The following is a 27,681-nucleotide window of genomic DNA, read 5'->3' as shown; positions in this document are numbered from 1 at the left end:
GACTGCATCAGACATGAACGACCTACAAAGAACATTTTGTGGTGGGAACAGTTTTAAGATTTCTCCAGAATTTTGCCTTGAGATTATGAGAGCGTGTCTTCAGTGGTCCAGAAGATCCGCTGCCCACCCCAAGCAGTGGGTGAAAAAAATCCACATCTGGTCACATAACAGAATATACCCTAAGGAATAATTCACTGAAGCTCAGGCTGAAGACCTGGTGGAACAGCCTCCAGGTGACAGGTCAGAGGAGGAGACTTTATTTGTGGTCAAGGTAGACTCAAAAGCAAGTGAAAACTTTCCCATTGAGGAAATATTGAAACAGCTTCCTCATTACTAGGCAGTGGAAAAGGTCCCATGAAAGACAATGGCAGGTCCCAGAGCAAGATGGCCAAATAGGAACAGCTCCAGCCTCCAGCTCCCAGTGCGAGCGACACAGAAGACGGGTGATTTCTGCATTTTCAACTGAGGTACCAAGTTCATCTCACTGGGGAGTGCCGGACAATCGGTGCTGGTCAGCTGGTGCAGCCCGACTAGTGAGAACTGAAGCAGGGCGAGGCATCACCTCACCTGGGAAGTGAAAGGGGGAGGGAATTCCTTTCCCTAGCTAAGGGAAACTGAGACACACAACACCTGGAAAATCAGGTAACTCCCACCCTAATACTACGCTTTACCAAAGGTCTTAGCAAATGACACACTAGGAGATAATATCCCACACCTGAGCCTCCCTCATTGCTAGCACAGCAGTCTGAGATCTACCTGCAAAGCAGCAGTGAGGCTGCGGAAGGGGTGCCTGCCATTGGTGAGGCTTAAGTAGGTAAACAAAGCTGCCAGGAAGCTCAAACTGGGTGGAGCCCACTGTAGCTCAAGGAGGGCTGCCTGTCTCTGTAGACTCCACCTCTGGGGACAGGGCAAAGCTAAACAAAAAGTAGCAGAAACCTCTGCAGATGTAAATGTCCCTGCCTGACAGCTTTGAAGAGAGCAGTGGATCTCCCAGCATGGAGGTTGAGATCTGAGAACCGACAGACTGCCTGCTCAAGTGGGTCCCTGACCCCTAAGTAGCCTAACTGGGAGACATCCCCCACTAGGTGCAGAACGACACCTCACACGGCGGGGTACACCCCTGAGACAAAGCTTTCAGAGCAAGAATCAGACAGTAACACTCGCTGTTCAGCAATATTCTATCTTCTGCAGCCTCCGCTGCTGATACCCAGGCAAACAGGGTCTGCAGTGGACCTCAAGCAATCTCCAACAGACCTACAGCAGAGGGTCCTGACTGTTAGAAGGAAAACAAACAAACAGAAAAGACACCCACACCAAAACCCCAACAGTACGTCACCATCATCAAAGACCAAAGGCAGATAAAACCACAAAGATGGGGAAAAAGCAGGGCAGAAAAGCCGGAAATTCAAAAAATCAGAGCACATCTCCCCCTCCAAATGAATGCAGCTCATCGCCAGCAACAGATCAAAGCTGGACGGAAAATTACTTTGACGAGTTGAGAGAAGAAGGCTTCAGTCCATCACACTTCTCAGAGCTAAAGGAGGAACTACGTACCCAGCGCAAAGAAACTAAAAATCTTGAAAAAAGAATGGAAGAATGGATAACTAGAATAATCTATGCAGAGAAGGCCATAAACGAACTGATAGAGATAAAAACCATGACACGAGAACAACGTGACAAATGCACAAGCTTCAGTAACCGACTCGATCAACTGGAAGAAACAGTATCAATGATTGAAGATCAAATGAATGAAATGAAGCGAGAAGAGACATCTAGAGAAAAAAGAGGAAAAAGAAATCAACAAAGCCTCCAAGAAATATGGGATTATGTGAAAAGACCAAATCTACATCTGATTGGTGTGCCTGAAAGTCAGGGGGAAAATGGAACCAAGTTGAAAAACACTCTTCAGGATATCATCCAGGAGAATTTTGCCAACCTAGTAATGCAGGCCAACATTCAAATTCAGGAAATACAGAGAACGCCACAAAGATACTCCTCAAGAAGAGCAACTCCAAGGCACGTAATTGTCAGATTCACCAAAGTTGAAGGAAAAAATAAAGGAAAAAATGTTAAGGGCAGCCAGAGAGAAAGGTCGGGTTACCCACAAAGGGAAGCCGATCAGACTAACAGCAGATCTCTTGGCAGAAACTCTCCAAGCCAGAAGAGAGTGGGGGCCAATATTTAACATTCTTAAAGAAAAGAATTTTCAACACAGAATTTCATATCCAGCCAAACTAAGTTTCATAAGTGAAGGAGAAATAAACTCCTTTACAGATAAGCAAATGCTTAGAGATTTTGTCACCACAAGGCCTGCCCTACAAGAGACCCTGAAAGAAGAACTAAACACAGAAAGGAACAACAGGTACCAGTCATTGCAAAAACATGCCAAAATGTAAACACCATTGGTGCTAGGAAGAAACTGCATCAACTAACGAGCAAAATAGCAGCTAATATCACAATAACAGGATCAAGTTCACACATAACAATATTAACCTTAAATGTAAATGGACTAAATGGTCCAATTAATAGACACAGACTGGCAACTTGGATAAAGAATCACCCACCAATTTGCCTGTATTCAGGAGACCCATCTCACATGCAGAGACATACATAGGCTCCAAATAAAGGGATGGAGGAAGATCTACCAAGCAAATGGAGAACAAAAAAAAGCAAGGGTTGCAATCCAAGTCTCTGATAAAACAGATTTTAAACCATCAAAGATCAAGAGACAAAGAAGGTCATTACATAATGGTAAAGGGATAAATTAAACAGGAAGAGTTAACTATCCTAAATATATATGCACCCAATTCAAGAGCACCCAGATTCATAAAGCAAGTCCTTAGAGACTTACAAAGAGACTTAGACACCCACACAATAATAAAGGGAGACTTCAACACCCCACTGTCAACATTAGACAGATCAACAAGACAGAAATTTAACAACGATATCCAGGAATTGAACTCAACTATGCATAAAGCAGACCTAACAGACATCTACAGAACTCTCCACCCCAAATCAACAGAATAAACATTCTTCTCAGCACATCACACTTATTCCAAAATTGACCACATAGTTGGAAGTGAAGCACTCCTCAGCAAATGTAAGAGAACAAAAATTATAACAACCTTTCTCCCAGACCACATTGCAATCAAACTAGAACTCAGGATTAAGAAACTCAATCAAAACTGCTCAACTACATGGAAACTGAACAACCGGCTCCTGAATGACTATTGGGTACATAACGAAATGAAGGGAGAAATAAAGATGTTCTTTGAAACCAATGAGAACAAAGACAAAACATACCAGAATCTCTGGGACACACTGAAACCAGTGTGTATAGGAAAATTTATAGCACTAAATGCCCACAAGAGAAAGCAGGAAAGATCAAAATTGATACTCTAACATCACAATGTAAAGAACTAGAGAAGCAAGAGCAAACACATTCAAAAGCTAGCAGAAGGCAATAAATAAGATCAGAGCAGAACTGAAGGAGATAGAGACACAAAAAACCCTCCAAAAAAATCAATGAATCCAGGAGCTGGTTTTTTGAAAAGATCAACAAAATTAATAGACTGCTAGCAAGACTAATAAAGAAGAAAAGAGAGAAGAATCAAATAGACACAATAAAAAATGATAAAGGGGATATCACCACCAACCCCACAGAAATACAAACTACTATCAGAGAATACTATAAACACCTCTACCACAAATAAACTACAAAACCTAGAAGAAATGGATAAATTCCTGGACACTTACACTCTCCCAAGACTAAACCAGGAAGAAGTTGAATCCATGAATAGACCAATAGTAGGCTCTGAAATTGAGGCAATAATTAATAGCCTACCAACCAAAAAAAGTCCCGGACCAGACGGATTCACAGCAAAATTCTACCAGAGGTACAAGAAGGAGCTGGTACCATTCCTTCTGAAACTATTCCAATGAATAGAAAAAGAAGGAATCCTCCCTAACTCATTTTAGGAGGCCAACATCATCCTGATACCAAAGCCTGGCAGAGACACAACAAAAAAGAGAATTTTAAACCAATATACCTGATGAACATCGATGCAAAAATCCTCAATAAAATACTGGCAAACTAAATCCAGCAGCATATCAAAAAGCTTATCTACCATCATCAAGTGGGCTTCATCTCTGGGATGCAAGGCTGGTTCAACATACGCAGATCAATAAGCGTAATCCAGCATATAAACAGAATCAAAGACAAAAACCACATGATTATCTCAATAGATGCAGAAAAGGACTTTGACAAAATTCAACAGCCCTTCATGCTAAAAACTCAATAAATTCAGTATTGATGGAACGTATCTCAAAATAATAAGAGCTATTTATGACAAACCCATAGCCAATATCATACTGAATGGGCAAAAACTGGAAGCATTCCCTTTGAAAACTGGCACAAGACAGGGATGCCCTCTCTCACCACTCCTATTCAACATAGTCTGGGAAGTTCTGGCTAGGGCAATCAGGCAAGAGAAAGAAATAAAGGGTATTCAGTTAGGAAAAGAAGAAGTCAAATTGTCCCTGTTTGCAGATGACGTGATTGTACATTTAGAAAACCCCATCATCTCAGCCCAAAATCTCCTTAAGCTGATAAGCAACTTCAGCAAAGTCTCAGGATACAAAATTAATGTGCAAAAATCACAAGCATTCTTATACACCAATAACAGACAAACAGAGAGCCAAATCATGAATGAACTTCCATTCACAATTGCTTCAAAGAGAATAAAATACCTAAGAATCCAACTTACAAGGGATGTAAAGGACCTCTTCAAGGAGAACTACAAACCACTGCTCAGTGAAATAAAAGAGGACACAAACAAATGGAAGAACATACCATGCTCATGGATAGGAAGAATCAATATTATGAAAATGGCCATACTGCCCAAGGTAATTTATAGATTCAATGCCATCCCCATCAAGCTCCCAATGACTTTCTTCATAGAATTGGAAAAAAAAACTGCTTTAAAGTTCACATGGAACCAAAAAAGACCCCACATTGCCAAGACAATCCTAAGTCAAAAGAACAAAGCTGGAGGCGTCACGCTACCTGACTTCAAACTATACTACAAGGCTACAGTAACCAAAACAGCATGGTACTGGTACCAAAACAGAGATATAGACCAATGGAACAGAACAGAGCCCTCAGAAATAATACCATACATCTACAACCATCTGATCTTTGACAAACCTGACAAAAACAAGAAATGGGAAAGGATTCCCTATTTAATACATGGTGCTGGGAAAATTGGCTAGCCATAAGTAGAAAGCTGAAACTGGATCCTTTCCTTACTCCTTATACGAAAATTAATTCAAGATGGATTAGAGACTTAAATGTTAGACCTAAAACCATAAAAACCCTAGAAGAAAACCTAGGTAATACCATTCAGGACATAGGCATGGGCAAGGACATCATGTCTAAAACACCAAAAGCAATGGCAGCAAAAGCCAAAATTGACAAAAGGGATCCAATTAAACTAAAGAGCTTCTGCACAGCAAAAGAAACTACCATCAGAGTCAACAGGCAACCTACAGAATGGGAGAAAATTTTTGCAATCTACTCATCTGACAAAGGGCTAATATCCAGAACCTACAAAGAACTCTAACAAATTTATGAGAAAAAACAAACAACCCCATCAAAAAGTGGGCAAAGGATATGAACAGACATTTCTCAAAAGAAGACATTCATACAGCCAACAGACACATGAAAAAATGCTCAGCATCACTCACCATCAGAGAAATGCAAATCAAAACCACAATGAGATACCATCTCACACCAATTAGAATGGCGATCATTAAAAAGTCAGGCAACAACAGGTGCTGGAGAGGATGTGGAGAAATAGGAACACTTTCACACTGTTGGTGGGATTGTAAACGAGTTCAACCATTGCTGGAAAACAGTGTGGCAATTCCTCAAGGATCTAGAACTAGAAATACCATATGACCCAGCCATCCCATTACTGGGTATATACCCAAAGGATTATAAATCACGCTGCTATAAGGACACATGCACACATATGTTTATTGCGGCACTATTCACAACAGCAAAGACTTGGAATCAACCCAAATGTCCATCAATGACAGACTGGATTAAGAAAATGTGGCACATATACACCATGGAATACTATGCAGCCATAAAAAAGGATGAGTTCATGTAGTTTGTAGGGACATGGATGCAGCTGGAAACCATCATTCTCAGCAAACTATCGCAAGAACAGAAAACCAAACACCACATGTTCTCACTCATAGGTGAGAAATGAACAATGAGATCACTTGGACACGGGAAGGGGAACATCACACACCGGGGCCTATTATGGGGAGGGGGGAGGGGGGAGGGATGGCATTGGGAGTTATACCTGTTGTAAATGACGAGTTGACAGGTGCTGACAAGTTGATGGGTGCAGCACACCAACATGGCACATGTATACATATGTAACAAACCTGCACGTTGTGCACATGTAGTCTAGAACTTAAAGTATAAAAAAAAAAAAAAAAAAAGACAATGGCAGCCTCAAGAATCAACGAATATGATTAGCCCCTGGACACCATCTATGAGGGCAGCTGTAACCACGAAGACTCGTCAGCTGCTCCTGAGGATCTTCTCAGCAGAAATGAGGAAGATTTCTTCTCAGGGAAATGACATGTTCCCACATGACATCAACTTCACATGACCCAGAGTGGATTCTGGAAAGTATAGGTGATGGGGAGGACTCTCCAGCTCCCTGCAAGGATCATGTGGAAACCAGATCTGAAAAGGAAGAAGGCACTGGCAATATATCAGCAACTGCCAGGGAAAGCAAGTGGATTCTGGAAAGGATAAGTGATGAGGAGGACTCTCCAGGTTATTTCTCATCCTGACAAGTCTCATTTGCATCATATGGGTCCTATTAGCACAGATATCTCCAAATCGGCCACTCTTCTATTACATAGAATAAATTGCTCATTACAGGGCCTCCAATTATAGTTATTTCCTTCCTTGCCATCTACTATAAAAGAGTCAATCAACAGGGGGCTCTAGGGTCTCACTGAAATTGTGGTCAGCCTTATTCATAGGATCACAGAGTACACCCAAAGAACAGAAAATGGTTGGTGGCTGGTGGCTATCCTAAGTTAGTAAGTGGAGCACACCATCTGAACTTTGCCATTTTTGTAACCATCCTGGCTATCCTGGGAATCTCACTGTTCACGAAACCCATTCCTGGTGTACATAATGTCAAAACTGTTCAACATGAATGATGTCCTGTGCTGATGAGGATGAAGAGACACCCTCACTCTCCAAAGCTGTTGGAAAGAACCTATCTAAAGGACCAGTGGAAAATTTTGTCTATTTTGTTGCTGTTGCATTAATTAACTATGAAACTGCACCTGGGCACTGTGCCCTCTGCCTGAACCTGGGGCACCAGGGGCACTAAGAGGCCATCTGGCGGGGCAGCCCAGGCCACTCAGAGCACACGGGGCCACAGCAATGGCAACACTTGGCTGGAGCACTCCATGCCCGTGTCCTGGAAGCCACTCCTCACCCCAAACTGGCTGCCAGGCGTCATCCCACGTGCCAGGATCATTGATGCCACCACCACAGGCACGCTGGGGAAAGGCAGCTGCTGCGAACTGAGCAGCCAGCCAGGCCACCTGCCTTGGTTGTAGCCTGGACCCACTCAGCCCCTAAATCCTGCAGCCTCCACCCACCTGGCGAGAGTGCCCCCTCTGCGAAGTTAGGCCCAGCGGCCACACATAACTTGCCCAGAATATCCAGCTCCTGCCTAAGAGTCATGGGTGCATCTGGCCCCACAAGACCAAAGCTGGACAGCAGTGGCAACTCCGGACCTGACCTCTGCCTTCTGCAGTGCCCAGCACGGGCCTTGCTTCAAGGGTCCATGGCCTCTAAAGCGCTCAGCGCCCAAGGCCTTGGACATTTGACCACCAGGGACCACTGGCAAACTAGCAGGGGTGCCTCTAGGCTGGGTCCCTGGTGCTCCTTTACATAAGCCAGCCTGGGGAATGGAGACCTCAACAGCTGTGGGGATAATGCAGCATCCAGGTCTGGGATTTTAGGTGAGTGTGGTGGTATTGGGGACAGAAGACTGGGGCAAGTCGCCAGTGGACTTCTGGAAATGAAGAGAAGTCAGGGAAAATGTCTGTCCCTGTCCTTGTCCTGAATAAGCCAGCAGAATAAGCCACAGGCCAGGGCATTCCTTTTAAAACCTGTATTATGCCCTTACCTAAGTACTACCACAATCATCATTTCCTTGAGTGCCTGCTATGTGCCAGCTGCTGTGCCAAGCTCTTCGTGTGTATCTGAACTTCACAAAGGCTTTATGGCAGTAGTTAATAGCATTATCCCATTTCACTTCTGAGGAATCTGAGGCTAGGGGATAAATAGCTTGCCCACAGTGAGTGGAGAAGCCAGGACTGGAATCCATGTCTGTTTCTCTCTAGAGCCTGGACAGGACTCCTCACCCCTGAAGTTACTCTCCTGCCTTCTCTATGGTAGGTACTATTCAGTTAGTGTTCACACTTTACCAAGAGGAGCTGGCCCTGCTGCCTTCCTCGCCTCTTCTTTCTTTCCTTACTCTGGTGACTTCCTCTGGCCAAGAAGAGGATCTGCAAGACTGTCTGTCTACGCCATGTAAAATGACTGAATTCTTCTGGAGAAACTGTGAAACAGACTTGGGAAGCATACAAGAAAGCTATGCTGGAGGCTTGGAAAAAGAGTAGCTGTAGGCAAGTACTCCAACAGAAGCTCTGCCTTCACTGTGAGAACATGCCAGGGGTGGCCTGCTGGAGGGAGATGTGTGGAGCAGAACTGAGTCACCCCAGCCAACCCCCAGACCTGGGAGGCCCCTACCAACAGTCTGCAGTCCTGGGAGTGAGCCCAGCTGAGACCTGAAGAGCTGCCCAGGCTAAATCACCAGGCTGTAGATTTGTGAGCTGAAAGGAGAAATGATAAAGAAAGTGTTCTTGGAATTCATTTCTGGCAGTCTTGTGAGCGCTTTGCTTTCATTTGTTAGTGAAATGCTTGACATTTTTCCTTCACTTTATAAACATTACATGCAAATTACTCAGAATCCTAATTGAAAGTAATTTCCCATTAATGCAGGCTATAAAATACCATTTTATTTGAAACTATGCCTCAGAAATAGATAGTGTAGGATGCCCCTTTACACTCACAAATTATACCCACAAATCCAGGAAGCACAATGTTGGGTGTGTGAGACAGGGACTTAAAGCTACTACCAATGAAAATGCAGAAGAGGCACCTTTGGACAGGCATAGGCAAATGGCAGAGAGTGGCATGCAGTAGTGTTTGCAGCAGTGAAAAATCCAATTATGGGACACTAAACTTTAAAAGCCAACTTTTGCATAACTGCAATCTGGGTGACCAGCACCCTTCTAAGAATTTAATCTGCCTAGAGACCAAGCAATGGCCAAGAAGGAGGAAACAGAAGCACTGGCATGCATGGTCTGAATGAGGAAGCCAAATAACTCACTGTCCTATCAGAGTTTTTTCCTTCCAAGTCAGATACATACAGCGGACCTCCTTTGCGACCACTTGCTGACCACACACTATCTGCAATCATGAATCTTGGAAATAAATCATTCCCAATGCTCTTAAAAAGTAAAAATAAATAGGCCGGGTGCAGTGGTTTAAGCCTGTAATCCCAGCACTTTGGGAGGTCGAGGCAGGGGGATCACGAGGTCAGGAGATCGAGACCAACACGGCTAACATGGTGAAACTCCATCTCTGCAGTGAGCCGAGATTGTGCCACTGTGCTCCATCCTGGGTGACAGAGTAAGACTCCATCTCAAAAAAATTAATTAATTAATTAATTAAATAAAAATAAATAAATAAATAGCTTGTTTATTTAGTTATAGCCAGGTAATACCTAGACAGTTCCCTAAATTTCCACCTTTAATGAATACCTAGCTCCACTTTATTCTGACAATCATGGTAGGCAGCAATCATTATGTTTTGAGGTAATTCAACATCCTTACCCCATCTGCATCTTTAAAAGCTTCAGCCAATAGAAAATTAGGTGGGCATGGTGGTGCATGCCTGTAATCCCAGCTACTTAGGAGGGTGAGGCAAAATAATCACTTGAACCCAGAAGGTGGAGGTTGTGGTGAGCCGAAATCATGCCATTGCACTTCACCCTGGGCAACAAGAGTGAAACTCCATCTCAAGAGGAAAACAAAACAAAACAAAACAAAAACTCCAGCCATAGGCCCTGGGCTCTGAGAGCAGATAGCACCATCAGCAACAACTCTGGACTAACATGAGCAAGAGCCCTCTGCCTGGTCAAGCACACAAGCTAGGCACTCTGAAAAAAAAAGAAAAAAGAATTGCTTTCCCTTAAGAATTACCATGGGATAGGGACCCTGACATAACTTGAAGAACATAAGGGCAGAGAGGTAGTAAGGCAAAGATTTCACTGCTCCAGAGGGTCTCCTTAAAGTCACTAGACAAAAGAACCACTGAATGGAAATCCAAACCTTATGGATGCTTCTAGGTTAAAAATCACAAGGGAAGATCTCAACCTATTGAGTTAAATGATCCAGTACATAATCAATCTAGTGAATGTCTATGGCATTTTCTACATTTAACATTTAGGAGAAAGCAAACAGCAAAGGGCTATTATCTCAGTATTTCAGTCTCCTAACAAATAAACCAGGAGTCGCAAGCTCAACTGCCTACAGGAGCAGACAAATGAAATAAATAAGTGAAGAGCATCAAGTGAACTTGGCTTCAGAGTCTGAGAAGCAATCAGGAATATTAGAGATTTGGCAAACTGGAGTTCATGCCCCTTAAACACTTGCTGCTTCTAGTGGAAGCACTCACTATGCAGCTGCAGCAGTCTGTGCCACCAAAAATTCAAGCCCAGGGCTGTCAGATCTTCTAAATCTTTTTTAAAAGCCAGAAATATGAATTCTTATGTGAATCTCCTATTTCTTAAGGACTGGCAATTTAATTAAATCCTCTTTTTTAAAACACAAGTCAAATCAGATGTATTCATGGTGAATTTATGTGGGCCATATTTGGCCTACAGATAAACAGTGTGGGTTCTCAGATTATACAACCTACAAGTCACACAATTTTCCAAAACAGTCTACCCTGCTCCTGTGGCCTTTTCTGCTTCCTATCTGCCTCCCTCTTTTCCTCAATATGCCAAATTACAGCATACTACACATCTCAACGGACTCTAGGTTGGGTGTGGAGTGTGAGTAAAGAATGCTACTCTATCTCAATCACCCCATTCGAGAGTCAGCTGAGCTCTGATCTCACTACAAGGAATTGCTATTTGGAAATGAAGATCAATTACAATGGAGTCATACTGGTAGGTCAGACAGCTGGATCAAATTAAATAATTTTTTTAATATAAGTAACAAATAAGTCTTTCATCTCCAAAACTGCCAAGTCTTTTTTAAAGAACCTTTAGATGTCCTATCTCATGTATCAGTGATGACTAACTGCTCTCATACAGCTTTGCCACCAAGCCCAACCATGCCACAAGCAAAGGAAGAAACCTCAAAAGAAGTTCATTAACTAAGCTAAACATCACTTCCATTGAAAATGCTGAAGAATTTTTAGCTTCTACACAAAGTAGACTTATTATTTACTTTAATACTTTAATGACATCCTATTCCAATCAAAGTAAGTAAAAGGTTGAAAGGACGGGTCAACTCCACTGGGATCCAACCTACATATCTAGATATTTACCCTTTCCCATAGACTCTAACAGGATTGCTATGTTAGATAATCTCTGTTAAACATATAAACTATGGTCTTCTGTATCTAGAAGACCTTCTTCCTACTTCCACTACGTAAGGATCTAAGAAAATAGTTTTCGATGTAGGGTATCTCAAATATATTCACTTGAATAGGGCTGGATTAGGCAAGGTTAATGTATTACCATCCACATGCATTAGTTTATTCATGCTGATACCTAAGGGCAAAAAATTCCCCCAACCTGCCCATCCCATGCCACCCTAAAGCCTCTAAAGATGATACATTAGAGGGTAGCTGACTCTGATACCAATTTAGAAACAGCCAGCTTTCATTCCTAGTTGAGATCAAAATGAACAATTGTGATAAAATAAAGCAGTGACATCGTAAATATAACTGATACAAATTGGAATTTGTTTTTGAAAAAGTTTCCAAAACAGATTTTACTACAGAACATTATAAAAATAGAAAAAGAGAATGAAATCTAAGAAGTTATTTTTAATACAATCTTCAGAACTCTTACTTTAACAGTGACATAAAGGCAGTAAGTGGCTGGTATGGTTTGGATATGCATCCCTGCCCAAATCTCATGTTGAAAGGTAATCCCCAGTGTTCAAGGTGGAGCATGGTGGAAGGTGATTGGATCATGAGGGCAATTTCTAATGGCTTAGCACTATCCCCCTTGGTGATGTTGTTGCAACTGTGAGTTCTTCCTAGATCTAGTTATTTTAAAGTGTGTAGCACCTTCCCTAACCCCTTTGGTCCTGCTGCTGCCATGTAAGATGGCTGCTCCCATTTTGCCTTCTGCCATGAGTAAAAGCTCCCTGAGGACTCCCCAAAGGCAGACACTGCTTCTTGAACAGCCTGCAGAACCAATTAAACCTCTTTTCCTTGCGCATTACCAAGTCTCAGGTATTTCTCTGCAGCAATGCAATTCCTAATACAGTGGCTGTAATAGGAATCTACCCAATTAGTCCATAAGCATACATTCATTATTAGGCATGACCCTCACCAGTCCATGGGCCCTCAATTCTCCTTAGTTGGAACCAAAATACCAAGAATATCCAGTAGTCTCAAAACCCAGTAATAGGCCTAATCCTTTAATTTGTTCCAATATTGTTCTGTCGGAAAACATTGACTCTTATTTACATGACTGATAATTGTTGTATTTTGTTATTATCAGGAAATCTACAAAAGCTTAAAATCCAAACTATTTCTCATGAGATCAAGTAACTTATTCACACATTGCTGACACTTTGTTACAATACAATGGTAGCATCCATAGTTTCCAAAATGAAAGAAAGACATAGAGAAGGAAGAGGAGGAAGAGTAAGCAAGGAAAAAGAAGGGAAAGGGTAAGACGGTTAAACCCAACAACATTCAAAAACAAAAGTATGCTAATTCCTACAACTTTACCTAACAGAATATTATACCCACACAATAATTTGGTCCTTAAAGCTCTTTTGATAAGAAAACAATAATACTTAATGAACAATTACAAGAACAAGAAAATCTGATTTCCAAGAAGAAAGGAATATCAGAACGAACTATAACAGTAATGTTGATTGTTTTCCTTTCTACCATGTTTCTTTCACAGTGCAAATTCTAAAGTATAAATCTATATGAGGAATAGCTACAAGTTTTAATGAATGATAAAGTCAATATATTTATTTTATATGTCTCAAATTACAAAGTCCTACAAAAATCTGTTTCTTTTATTTAAAAAAGTTAGATTTCTAAATGAAAATACACCTCCCACACTTGACTATTCATGAAGTCATAGCCAGAATAACAGATTTAGCCAGGAATAGTAAATGTCAAACTTACATTCTCCTCTGCCAATAAAATTAATAGTCTTTTGAATAACAATGACATACAGCATATTATATTCTTTCTTAAGAAACAAAACCTACTGGTCCTTGCTTTGAGTTTCTTAATAGAGCTTAACCACTTTGTTTTACTTCTTCACAGAGCAACAGGACAAGACTCTAGCTATGCCAAATACTCCATCAGTTTTTATTTTTAAAATAGTATGAGCTTTGGCTAATGGAAGTCTCAAGATAGTGAAAAATAAAACGATTCAATATCAGTGATGCATATATATTCATTATATTCCAACTTACCCAGTACACTGACAAAAGCATCAAAAAGATGAAATGTAAGCAGAGGCTCTTTCAAGTGACCATAGTAATCAGCTATGGTTTTAAAGACATCTTTTTCAAATCCCAAGTACATAGGCTGCTTCAAATCAGAACAGTTGGGCCCTATTTTCAAAAAGAGAGTGAAAGAGAAATATTAATGGAGTAATTACCTCTAAGTATTATTCTCTGTGAATATGTGTGGCGTGTACAGATATTCAGATATTTAACATATACAGAAAAGTTTTTATGGGGAAAATTGACATTAATTAAATAGGCATTCTACATTGATATTAATTAAATAGACATTTTACATTTTGCCTACACACATATGCTTTATGTCTACACTGAAATCTATTATAAAACAATGAAGAAAATCACTCGCTTACTTCCATTTTAAAAGAAACCTTTCTTTTTAAAAAAATTCTTCTGAAAGGCATTTTTATTAAATGTAAACAATGATAATTTTCTTTGAAATACTCAACATTATCCTAGTCTTAATAAAGTTGATCAAGATAACAATTAGTTCACATTTGTAATAGACAAGTTATAAAGCAATTTTTAAAGCTTTTCATTATTTCATCATGTTATGCACATGTACCCTAGAACTTAAAGTATAATAAAAAAATAAAAAAATAAAAAAAAAATCCTACAGTCATAGAGTTGAGCAAAATAATCAATTTCTGCCTCTATTTCAGACTAATAAATATTTAAACTTAAATCATTAAAAGGGGATTTTATATTTTGTCTTAATTCACTCTGATTATAAATTCTCTATTTGATCCCTGACCAACCATCAAAAGACAGTTTATCAAGCAAAGTCATACTGCAAAGTTGAAGCAACCATTGAAACCCTTAAACGGTCTGCTCCCAACCATACCCTATTCCAGCAACAAGCAAGGAAAACATCCACTTGTGTATGGCCCAAAGAGGAGCAAGAAATGTTCTCTACAGAGTTGGCAACAACTGCCCCACCAATCCATCCACAGACCACAGATTTACACTGCCAAGTTGAGAGATGAACTGGAGCTGCCTGCACCTTGAGGAAAATAGCAAGTGGTCCCATGAGGAACAGTGTAGCCAGCCTTCTCTATTTCCATTACAGCATGGAAGAAAGGACCACATCCGCATTGGCTAGTTCTGGCCCAGCAGAAGACTAAACAACTGTACCCAAATAGACCTCTATCCCCAGAGGAACAAAAGCAGCAGCCAAGATAAATTGAAAGGAAATTCTTCCTACAGAATCTCTGTAACTAAAGAAAGGGGATCAAGTTAAAAAGGACAGTAAAGTATTCCGGGTCTTCACATTTCGAGGTCACTGTGACAAGATCAAATGGTTTTTTCATCCTCCTTAAAGACTCTCTTACCTTTCAATATTCTGTTCTCTTCTTATAAAATAATTTGATTGGCTAAAATAATGAATGTTGTGAAATATCTATGTGTGTGGTACCACATGAATCCAGCAGCAAAGGTAGTTGCCATTTTGCTTGCCTCGTCCTCTGACATATCCCAAGCTTAATCAATTAAAATAATTAGGTTGATATTTCTCAGCAAGCAATACGCATTGCCTAGAATTATTCCCTGGCAGGATAAGTATGTGGTTCATTCTAAGCAGTTGTACCCCTTTGTGAACATCTCATCATCCTTCTTAAAAATATGCAAAAAAATTTTAATGATTTCCCTAAAAAAAAAAAAAAAACGTGCATAGTGAGCCCTATGAGAGGAAGCCATATTTTTATGACATTTTCTCTCTCAGTTATCTTGAACTTTAATAATAATAAATTTTTTTTCATACATGTTATTGCTGACGGATTCTGGAAAAGAAATGCTTTGACTTTTCTGTATCTATTTTTTATTGAATCCTGGACATGTGCAAAGAAGAAAAACACAGTTAACCTGGTTTTGCATTTATGTAACCAGCATTGAGGCTGGCCAACAATGAATGTATACAGGCCCATGTGCACACGGGTGTGACAATAAACACAGATGGGCCTGAAGAGAAAGAGGCGAGCAGCACACGAACAGAAAAGGAGGCAACAGGCCTTCAAAATACCATACAATCAGCCTATCCTTTCTGTTCCCTTTTAGATAACTGTAATGCGAATCTGGACTTATCAAGGATAGGATGGACAAGAAACAGGTCGTGACTTTGGTGGACTCAAAGTAGATTTTGAGGGTCAACAGGAATTTCAGAAAATATAGACTTTATAAAGTTACTCAAAAGGGTAATCTTGCCCTTTGGCCACCTTTATTTGTTTGACACATAAACATCTTTACAGATATGCCAACCACTCATAAAGCATTGTACTTGATACATGTAAGACAAGTTCCCTTTTCCCAGCACTTGCCACCTAGTATCACTCCACCTCACACACATGAAGATCATTAATAATTCACCCCTCACATCTTTGCTCTCCATTGATAAGAAATAAGAGTTATTCTAAGCTTTCTGTAGAAGTTTTTTGTCTTTAGGTGCACATGTTGCTTGAGGGAAAATTATGTTCTTTACTACATTTCAGTCATCATTGAAAATTCAACATCATAAACATCTTACCATATATTTTACAATATATTACAGGCTAAATTGGTTATACTAGCTTCCTATGTTCATTCCTAGCTGATCTACTTCTAAATCCTTGGTTTGCCAGTTTGGAAATAGGAAGTTTAACTTCCCATTTATACTTTCTATCTCATCATTTCCAACCCTAGACAAAGATGCAATTTAAATTTCATTTACTTCAAACGACTGAGCAGGAAGAATAAAAAGTACTTCCTCTACTAAGACCATAGTACTTTGCAACTCAGAAGTTGCAAAATTTTAACCAAAAACCAATGAAAATTTTAATAATTAAACCCAGAGAAACTTGGGATTCACACAAACTAATGGTTACTATTCATATACAAAAGGATAGTATAGAATGAATAACACTCATTCAAAAAGCTATTCAAAATCATAGGATCATGTTCTATATATTACCACTAAGATTCCCCACATTAAGCTTAAGAATTACTTTAGTTTCATTCTATAATCAAACAAAACTAATTCCAGCTAAACCCATATTTTAGGGTCTACTAACTCACGAATTTAAAGAGAATTTACACCTATATCTGTAATGCTAGTCCTGTACAAAAGAAAGGAAAATAAACTACTACCTTGTGGTACCTGTGAGACTCAAAAGGCACTCCAGACCAAATATCACTATTATCAGTCAGCCAAAAGAACCGGAACTCTTTCCATCAAAATTACTTGTTTGGGTTAAGCCACTGATCATTAAAATCCCTTCTTTGGGTTAACCCATCTGAAAATTCCCAGAAGAATGGTAGCGTTTCTGAGATACTATAACAACTAATGCCTTCACAGTACCTATGATATTCAATGATCTCGAAATCACATGCCTATGAAATGGATTTTATATACCTATAAATATCCTCACAGGGACCACTGTGGTCCAGGCCCTGTCATCTAACATCCAAATTACTGGAATAGTCTTTCTCGTTTCTCTACATGCAGGTTCTTCTCCTTCCAAACCATCCTTCATCCTGTGATGAAGCAATTAGAACTAGTGTGGATGGATCTACTAGAAAGTACAAGTACTAAATCCCTTTAAAATTGTTCTAGAATTCAGTCCTTTCACTAAGTCACAAATTTATCACTAAAAGCACAGTAGTCCCAAAATAATTAACTGCCAGTCTCACAGGTGTCAAATCAATGTTCAGGCCATTGAGCAGAAATTTTTTCTAATTTAGGGCACTAATTTCTGTTAATTTCACAAAACTGTTAGATAATTAGTACTTACAATTTGCCAAACACTTCATAGCTGACAGCACCCAATGAGGAAGTTCTTCTGAAGGAAAAATAAAAAGAAGAAAATTTTAATTCAATTCCATATAACTCAAGAAATCATATACATACTTGGTATCATAAGAATGCATTACTTGCACAAGTAATGTGAACCATATCTGCTAATCACAAATCACCAATTTATGTAATTAGAACATTTAAAAGATGGAAATCTTTCCTTGGCAGCAGTGTTATAACATGCGCTTACATAAATCATGCCTACAGATTTCTCTAAGGACACAATGCACCTTTTAAAGCTATAGTAAAATATATATATAGTAAATATATATTTACTATATATATTAAAATATATAAATATATAAAAATATACAAAATACATTTTATATAAAATATATAAAAATATAGTAATTAATATATATATATAGTTTGCTCCAAACAAACCAAAAAAGAAATCAATTATTTTAAGAATTAAAAGAAGAAAAAGAAAAGAAAAAATATTAGTCATCAAACACATTTGTGAAACGAGTCCACCAAACACCACCAGCCCCACAAAAAGGGTAATTCTGTAGGTGCAATATAAGTATCATTTTACGTGTTTCCATTTTCAAAATGCTTTAGGCCAAGAAAGTTCCACTTACATATTAACGTTAGGCTATTAGTATTAGGACAAGCTTTAAATAACAGTAACCTAACATTGCTACAAAAAAATTCCAGCTGAACCATTTGGTACAGAATCTCTTCCCTCCAGGCCCTGCCACAGACATCTGATGAGATGAACTAGCACTCAGGCTGCCACTTCACCTTCTCTATTTCTGTAAAACTGCGAAGACACTTGTTGAATTGTGTTAGATCTAATGAATCGGAGTCTTGTAAAATGCTCTCTTCTTTCTTAAGATCTTACTTAATAAAATGAAAGATGACTGATCATCTAACTTATAACTAAAAGTATCAATTTGCTACACTCAGAGAATGTGGAGGAATTTTAGATGTATTTCAAAGGCTAAACTCTCCCCCTCATTCTATGGAACTTAATTTTGTATGTTGATATTAACTTCACAACTCATAAAGTCACCACAAACTTATTCTCATTGTTCTCCATTCCTTATATAGGGACTATAAAAGGAGAAGTGTTTCAGGTCTCAAGACAGGTTCTGCAGGTTCTGCTCCTGTCAGCAAACATGGCCTAGAAAAATCTCTTCCCCTCTCACCACTGCTCAGGCTATTCTGCTATATTCTGTCTGCTTCCCAGGAGCCTCCAGCCCTAAATTTAATCATATTTTTAAAAAGTCAAAAAGTATTATCAAAAAGTATTATGCCATCTTCTCACAACCAAAGATCATTAAGTTCTAGCCAATTCCCAGCATCGAGGGTTTGAACTAAAGGAAGAACAAATCAATGGTCCTTATCCACAGAAAGATTTAAAATCAGTGTGGGGGCTGTGGTCCACTGTCAGTACCCTAACCACATTTGTACAAATCAAAAACCAGATTAGGTGGCTGTTATATGTTTTGCTTTATTTTGTTTTGTTTTTCTGATTTGTAAACTGGCCTAGGGTGGGAAATATGAAAAATTAAAGCAACATCAACATTTTAAAAACTACCTTATTAAAAAGAACCAAGACTATTCCAGAAAATCTAACACAGAGAAACCAAAACAAATATGTGAGAATTCTAAAAGCAATCAGATCCCAGGGCCCACCTGAAAACTGACTCAAACTCTTAGTTATGTCTTGAATAGTCTCACTTTTCAGAGATCTCCCTGGGAATACGGAACCACTTAATGCCCAAGGTGGCTAACACTGAACTAGCTTCTGGAAGGATTTTGCTGAGGCTCTCATTCCTAGATATTCATCTTCCTATGACACTGCCTTAATCCAAACAATTTGTTAAAACATATGAGAAAGAATATATGCAATGAAGGAACAAACTTATTCAGGGTTTAGGGAAGGGTCAAATAGGAGCTGATGGACCTATGCGGCCAATATATTGTGTCAATAAGTAACAAAATTATGTTTATGCACTTACTTGACTTGTCATCAAGAATAACAACTCCCTGCTTGCTAACACTATATACATTATGGATGATGAACTTCGAATTGACAAGTTTGATGTCTAAAACTTCTTCTAAGGAATCCAGGCCAAGAATTTTCTGTAAACTAAAAGATAAGTAATTATATTAATTAGTTCTTTCTTTCATATTATATTTACTCAAAAACCTGGTACTACAAAAAATCAGTCTTCATAATGCTTTATTTTCATGCACTGCACCCAATCTTTGTGGGACAAAAAGGGCAGAAATGGAATACAATAAAACAAATATAAAAGATATCCTTTTGCTATTAACATTTTGCTTCACAGATTTAGTAACACGCCAAATGACAAGAAAGTAATTTTGTAAGTAAAATTACTACAACACAAAAACTAACTTACACAATGATAAGAAACTACTATTAGCATATCGTCATGAGAAACAAAATTTTGCTGTATATGATTAACTTTATACAAATAGTACATCAATATCTAGGAGACCAAATTTTCTATTATGTATTTTATTACATTTAAGAACTTTTAAACTCCTATTATGTAAATAGCAGGAGATAATCCCCAGAATTCCGCTAAACTATGTTGTCTGAGCACAACCGCAAATAATGCAAAGTGGAGATTTTTATATATAATTTCAGAAAATTAAATATGCAGAGAGCGAAGAAGCAGCAAAATAGGAAACAATATCTCTAAAATTTCTCATTAATATCAAATGTACATACTATGATAACGTCATAGACTTCCATATCTCTTCTACATTGGCCTCTGTCAGCTGTCTGCGGTGGACAAGACGGCAAGCTGGAACCTCTCCAATAGCAATACTGTGACGCTTGTACCACATCTCAGAATTCTAATGGAGGGGGATGCAAGAAGGGAGGGAAGGAGAAACAGTAGAAAGAGAGAGAATAAATATTTCAATATAAGGTGGTGTGATTTTTATGAGAAATGTCTTTGATTTGGTCACCTGTAATTTGATTTAAAATAATAATTAGAAACATAAACTAACTTTCTTTGCATGAACCTCAGAGAAGCAAAGAGTGATTCTTAAGACTAGGTCACATTATAAATGAATATTCATGAATTACAAAAGAGCTATGGCAATAAGTATGGCATTAACTAGCTGATTTTTCCTGTGGATGTTTCAACTAATCAGTGACATAGCAGTGAAATAAAAGTTTATTAATTAAAAATTAAGGAATACATATCTAAATTCACACACAATACAGATTGATTATTGAAAATGAAATTAAAATGTATTACTTTTGAGGGTTGTCTATTTTTTTATAAGCAAATATCAAGTAAGTGCAATGTTCGAAAGTAGCCCCCAAATCTTAGGCATCTGCAAAAGGCTCCACAAGGACAGCTGAAGATGGCAAAAGGAAGAGAAAGGTTTTTTTTGTTTGCTTTTTAGCATTACCTCAATCCTGGTGGTCTTCTACTGGGGATATTTTAAGGAAAAAATGTGAAAAAAAAAGAGGCAGTCAATTCTATAATGAGCTTAGGTTTTCCAAGACTAGAAGAATCTACCTTTGTTTATATATTTGGTCAGGGGCTATTCCACAATATTCCATGCCCCAACCTTCTTACCCTCAACTGGCAATAATAACAAAGTTTAGGAGGAAGAGACAAAGAGGAAAAAGATTAATAAATTATAGAACATACAGGAAAAGGCGGTTACAAGAGAGTTTTAACAAAAACCTGCTCAGTCTGAACATACAAAAACAGCTGCCATATACAATTGACCCTTTATATCTATCGGTTTTGCATCTCTGCATTCAACCAACCACAGATTGAAAATATTCAGGGGAAAAAAATGCATGGTTTCATCTGTATAGAACATGTAGATTTTTTTTCTTGTTATTCCCCGAACCAGGGGTCCTCAACCCACAGGTCACAGACTGGTATCAGTTCATAGCCTATAAGAAACCAGGCTGCACAGCAGGAGGTGAGCATTGGGCAAGTGAGTGAAGCTTCATCTGTATTTACAGCCTCTCCCTGTTGTTCACATACTGCCTGAGTTCCACCTCCTGTCAGATCAGCCGCAGCATTAGATTCTCACAGGAACATGAACCCTTTTGTGCACTGTGTATCTGGGGGATCTAAGTTGTGTGCTCCTTATGAGAATCTAATGCCTGATGATCTGTCACTGTCTCCCATCATCCCCAGATGGGACCATCTAGTTGCAGGAAAACAAGCTCAGGACTCCCACTGATTCTACATTATGGTGAGTAGCATAATTATCTCATTCTATATTACAATGTAATAATAGCAGAAATAAAATGCACAATAAATGTAATGTACTTGAATCATCCCGAAACCACCCCCACCCCCACCCCAGCAGCCCTGGTCCATGGAAAAATTGTCTTCCACAAAACCCATCACTGGTGCCAAAAAGGTTGGGGACTGCTGCCCTAAACAATACAACAACTATTTACATGCAAGAGTGAAAAACTACAAGAGTCAGTCTTTCTTTGTTACTAGTCTCCCAGCTGTTGGCAGGTATGATTTTGTTTTGAAGTACCTTTAAACTATTGTTCATAAGGGACCACAGAGAGACAGACCAAGCCTAAGAGTTCATGGATGATTCTCCCTGCTGCCAGCCCCTCCGTCTTTCAGTTATGGCACTTACCATCACAACTGGCCTCACTGGGATGTTCTCTTGTGAAGTGCCTGGTGGGGGATCATTCCATTCTGGAAACTTAATAACATCCTTTTGGTATGGGGGTTTCTTTGGATATGGTTTCAGGGGTGAAGAAGGAGGAAATCTAAAATCCAAGAAGAAATTCTCTATTACTGCAGTCAGGGGAAGACACAGATATTTTAACAATAGTCTCCACTTTTGTGTCCCTGTAAAGTTATACAGTAATTATAAACTTCAGATAATAAATGAGCTCATACTTAATCAAATTATTACACATGGTTAATAGTACCCAACAATAACATGGTTTTTTTTTTTAATATTCATTCATTATGCCCATCAAATAACATTTATGGAGAAAAACAGGAATTGAATATGTGGCACATTTTTAAATAAATAAACAAAACTTGTTCTCTTATCATGTGATGTCCATGATCAAAGAGGTTCTTAAGGAGATGCTAGACTAAGCCATTTCTTTCACTGAGCTAAAATCCTTACTGCCTCATAACTCCAGCCAAAATGCATACATGGTGAGCTGCGTATAGAAATTATTGGTAGAGAAATCCTCAGTAATACTTGCTAAGAAAAAATACATTAACACAAAAATCATTTGGCTTAATTTTCACTTGTATTACTATTTCTAATAAAGATTAATCCTTTTTCCATTGAATATCTAGCACTTCACACTGAGATTGGAGCTTTAGTCTAGAAACCCATCTTGGAGGGAGCTAGAAAGTGGCCATGTCCTTATTCTGCCCTTCCACACTCTCCCCTGTTCCTAGCCTTCCTGTGTATTGACAGCATCACTCCTTGGACTAACACCTAAAAGTTTAAATAAATTTTAATTTTTAAAACTGCTCTATACCATACCTGGTAAATAACAGAAAGGTGATTGAATACATAGTTTTTAACAGAGAATCTTTTTCTGTAGGCTTGTTAGAAAAGGATACAATGCATTACATTGCACTGCAAAAGCAATGTAAGAACTCTAGTTCTTAATGTTGATATAAAAGGCAGTGGGTTGTTGACTTTTATTTTGACTTTTTATTTACTTAAGCCAAAATAACAGCTTAAAAATCTTTTCCATGTTATCCATAGGAAAAAAAAAAATCATACAAATAACGAAAGACCTTATCTAAAAGCAAATGCAGAAATAAAGAATTATAAAATGTCTATAGTGTTCAAGGAAAGTTTATATGAAGGTGAATCCAGAGAATCACAAACAAGAGTACTAAAGAAAACAGAATGCGTCACCTCAAAATATTCCTCTTTGACATAATTTTTTGGATCTAAAGGCCATTTGAAGCAAATAGAGAAAAGCACTCTTTCCTCTGTCTAAGACCAGGAGAGTTATTAATATAAAGACAAAAGGTCTATCTTTCCCTCTTTCCTGCCTCAAAACAGTATGTAAATTCTCCTTTACAACCTTTATCAGCTTAGAGACTGCACCAGAGGCATCTAAGCAGACTTTATTAGTTTCCCCATAAATTTACTTTCCCACACTTTCCTGTCTTTGGAAGCCTTAAACTGCTTTCATGTGTCCTGATGCTTCTCTAAAATTTATTGTTTTTTGTTGAAGACCTGATATAAGCTGGGACTCTAAGGCACTGCATCTAGTTATTTTTCTCCCATGGAATGTGCACTGCACACATTAACAAACCTGCTCATTTTTCTCTTGTTAATCTGTCTTTTCTTGCAGGAATATGTCCCAAGTATGAACTTCTGAAGGTTGACAAAAACTATAATTTCTCATCTTCAAATAGAGAAACATTTCAAAAACAGTCACAATAGATTTGAAAAGGAATGACTAGTGGAGAAAAGTTGCATTTCATCTTTTCTGAAAAGAATATCCAAAAACTATTTTAAACATCAGTTTGGGGTCAGTTAAAAAAAAGAGAGGGATCTGGAAATCACTAAATCAAGTTAAAGATAGCTTAAAGTTTGGTAATCAAGTTACCAAGGCAGGTGTTCCCAAAAGATTCCAAAATAAAAACTAAATGAATGAATCTCTATAGCCAAAGCATCTTTCTTTGTAAATAAAGGGTGGCTTATAAAAGTCCAATTTTATTTCTTACAAGTCAACAATCCCAACAAATGCTCATTTCCAGACAAAGTACAGCATTTATGCATGTGCATGTGCACACACACTCATATACACATAGGATATTGAATGTAATTCCAGGAGTTCTCAGATCATCCACCTCTCAGTTCATTCAAAACTAAACAAAATCCCTACTCCCATCCCACCACTAATGCCCTCTGTTTACTCTCCCACTTCATCCCCTCAACTATGACACAAAAATTTTCAGACCTGAGTTCCAGGCTTTCTCACAAACTGTCTATGTGTCTTTTAGAAAGTATAAGTCTCTCTAAATAATAATTCATTTATTTGTCAAATGAAGGAATTAAATTGGATGACCCATAAATTTTCTCCTAAGTCCAAAAAGATGCTTCTTATATTCCCATAACCAGAAAAAAAGTAATATCTTCCAAAGACCAAAGTAGAATTTGTTACGTGCAAAACTGTGATTGAAGAGATACCAGGAAATCACTTTTTTCCTCCACACTAAGAAGATGAGATCTTTGCTGTCAGTAACATCTGCAGTTACCAACAGAAGATGTGCTATCTATTTTCACAGCAGTCTGACAACTTTGCCTGAGAAAAAATGCAGAAGAGCTCCCTCCAGTGGAGTACTTCTATTTTGGGCATTGAAAGTTAGCAATTTAATCCTAACATTTTAATAATGTAATATTTCAACTGTTAAAGATGATCCAGTTCAAATGCCACATTTTTTACTCAGAGATATTAGGCTCAAAAAAGGAAAGCAACTAATTTAAAAGCCTCACAACTGGCCAAGAGAACAAACTATCTTACACAAAGGATTTGCAAGCCTTTTATTAAGAAAATTATAAAACTTTTATGCAAAAAAAAGACAGTGTGCCCCCTAAGAGGAAAATTATAAAATTTTATTGAAAGACATTAAAGAAGAACTAAATTGATAGCTATATTATGCTGGTAAATAAGATTCTATCTTAAACTCAGGCTCAAGCAATCCTCCTGTCCTCCTGTTCAGCCTCCCAAGTAGCTGGGATTACAAGTAGTTGCCACTGTGCGCAGCTTCGTGAATAAGATTCCATATCACACAATGTTAATTTTCCCCCATGAAGATACATAGTTACAATGAAAATTTAATAAAAACATTAATATAAGAATTTTTATGAAACATGGTAAACTTATTCCAAGCCAGGCACGGTGACTTACATTTGTAGTCCCAGCTACTTGGGAAGCTGAGAGGAGAGGATCACTTGAGGCCAGGAGTTCAAGACCAGCCTGGGCAATAAAGCGAGACCCCATCTCTAAAGCAAAAAAAAAAAAACAAGAAACAAGATCAACTGATTCTAAAATTTATATGAAAATGCAAAGGCCCAAAAATAAGACATTCTTAAAGAAGAAAAACAAAGTGAGGTGACTTGCCCTATCAGATATCAAGACTAACATAATAGGGCAATACTAACGGCAGAGACCATACTTCCCCAAGTTCCGCATTGTTGACATTTAGGGCCGGATAGTTATTTGTTGTGGGGAACTGTCCCGTGCACTGGGGGATGCTGCTAAGTGCAAAGCTTCCCTGGCCTCTACTCACTGGATGTCAGTAGCACCCTACACACAACACACACACCTGTTGTGACAACCAAACATTTCTCCAGACATTGCCAAATGTCTTCCGCAAAATGGCCCCCAGTTGCGAATCATGGGTCTAGACAAAGAGAATTCAAAACAAATAAACACTACTCTTTAGAAACATGATTTATGATAGAGCAGACATTACAGATCAATAGGAAAGTATAGACTGTTCAATAAATAGTACTGAGCCAACTGGTTATCCATTTGGAAAAAACGAAATTGCATCCTGGTTCAGCCTACCATATTTCCAAAGGTGTTTACAATCATACCTCCTAACCATATGCTCTTTTGCAACATGATCTTGCCACTACTGTATCAAGAGGCAGAGCGTCTTTCTCTATCCTCTCAAGTCTAGGTGAGCCCCCTATAATTGCTTTGATAAATACAATAAGGCAGAAGCACTAGCCTAACTGGCTAGAACTCTCTTCCTGCCTCTTGAAACTCTCACTCTTGTATAACTCATTATTATGAAGCTCCCTCTTGGAAACCAACCATCTTATAAGAAGTATGACCACCATGAGACCACCATGTTGTGAAATATCTAAGCAACAGGAAGAGGCCCTAGAAGACGAGATACTGCAAGGAAAGAAACTGAGGTAAAGGAGCACCAAAATTCCAGATCTGCAAATAAACAAATATTCCTGGAGGTGGATTCTCCAGCCTCAGCAGCCCCAGTTAATGCCCACCTAAGCAACCTTCCAAAATTCCTGATCCACACAATTACGTAACAACTACAATGGGCCAGGCACAGTGGCTCACACCTGTAATCCCAGCATTTTCAGAGACCAAGGTTGGTGGATTGCCTAAGGTCAGGAATTTGAGACCATCCTGGCCAACATCGTGAAATCCCATCTCTACTAAAAATACAAAAATTAGCCAGGCATGGTGGCGTGTGCCTGTAATACCAGCTACTCAGGAGGCAAAGACAGGAGAATTGCATGAATCCAGGAGGCAGACGTGTCAGTGAGTTGAGACTGTGCCACTGCACCACACCACCCTGGGCAACAGAAGGAGACTCCATCTCAAAAATAAAGCTGGGGGTGGGGGAGGAGGGGGGTTCAAGATGGCCAAATAGGAACGGCTCCAGCCTCCAGTTCCAAGAGTGAGTGACACAGAAGACGAGTGATTTCTGCATTTCCAACTGAGGTACTGGGTTCATCTCACCGAGGCGTGTTGGACCCTGGGTGCAGGACAGAGGGTGCAGTCCACCGAAACAGAACGGAAGCAGGGTGAAGCATCGCCTCTCCTGGGAAGCACAAGGGGGAAGGGAATTCCCTTTCCTAGCCAAGAGAAACTGTGACACACAGCACCTGGAAAATCGGGTCGCTCCCATCCTAACACTGCACTTTACCAAGGGTCTTAGCAAACAGCACACCAGAAGATTATATCCTGCGCCTGGCTGGGAAAGGTCCCACGACCACAGAGCCTACCTCATTGCTAGCACAGCAGTCTGAGATCTAACTGCAAGGCTGCAGCAAGGCTAGGGAAGGTAAACAAAGTAGCCAGGAAGCTCAAACTGGGTGGAGGCACCGCAGCTCAAGGAGGCCTGCCTGCCTCTGTAGACTCCACCTGTGGGGACAGGGCATAGCCAAACAAAAGGCAGCAGAAACTTCTGCAGATTTAAATGTCCCTGTCTGAC

General features: G+C 39.1%; 1 protein-coding gene across 1 annotated transcript in view; it reads right to left on the bottom strand.

The window, feature by feature from the left end:
* Positions 1-27,681, bottom strand: part of DEPDC1B (DEP domain containing 1B) — a 120,484-nt gene that overhangs the window by 46,295 nt on the left and 46,508 nt on the right. Inside the window, exons 3-7 of the mRNA XM_010387992.2 lie at positions 22,349-22,484; positions 20,442-20,569; positions 19,702-19,832; positions 17,673-17,720; positions 13,861-14,001 (exon numbers count right to left, since the gene is read on the bottom strand). Of these exons, the coding sequence (XP_010386294.1) occupies positions 13,861-14,001; positions 17,673-17,720; positions 19,702-19,832; positions 20,442-20,569; positions 22,349-22,484 (584 nt within the window). The remainder of the gene's footprint in view (positions 1-13,860; positions 14,002-17,672; positions 17,721-19,701; positions 19,833-20,441; positions 20,570-22,348; positions 22,485-27,681) is intronic.

This window comes from Rhinopithecus roxellana, chromosome 3 (genome assembly GCF_007565055.1).
Source record: "Rhinopithecus roxellana isolate Shanxi Qingling chromosome 3, ASM756505v1, whole genome shotgun sequence".
Classification (NCBI taxonomy): domain Eukaryota; kingdom Metazoa; phylum Chordata; class Mammalia; order Primates; family Cercopithecidae; genus Rhinopithecus; species Rhinopithecus roxellana.
Note: the sequence above shows the minus strand (reverse complement) of the source record. Positions and strands in the feature narration are given on the sequence as shown.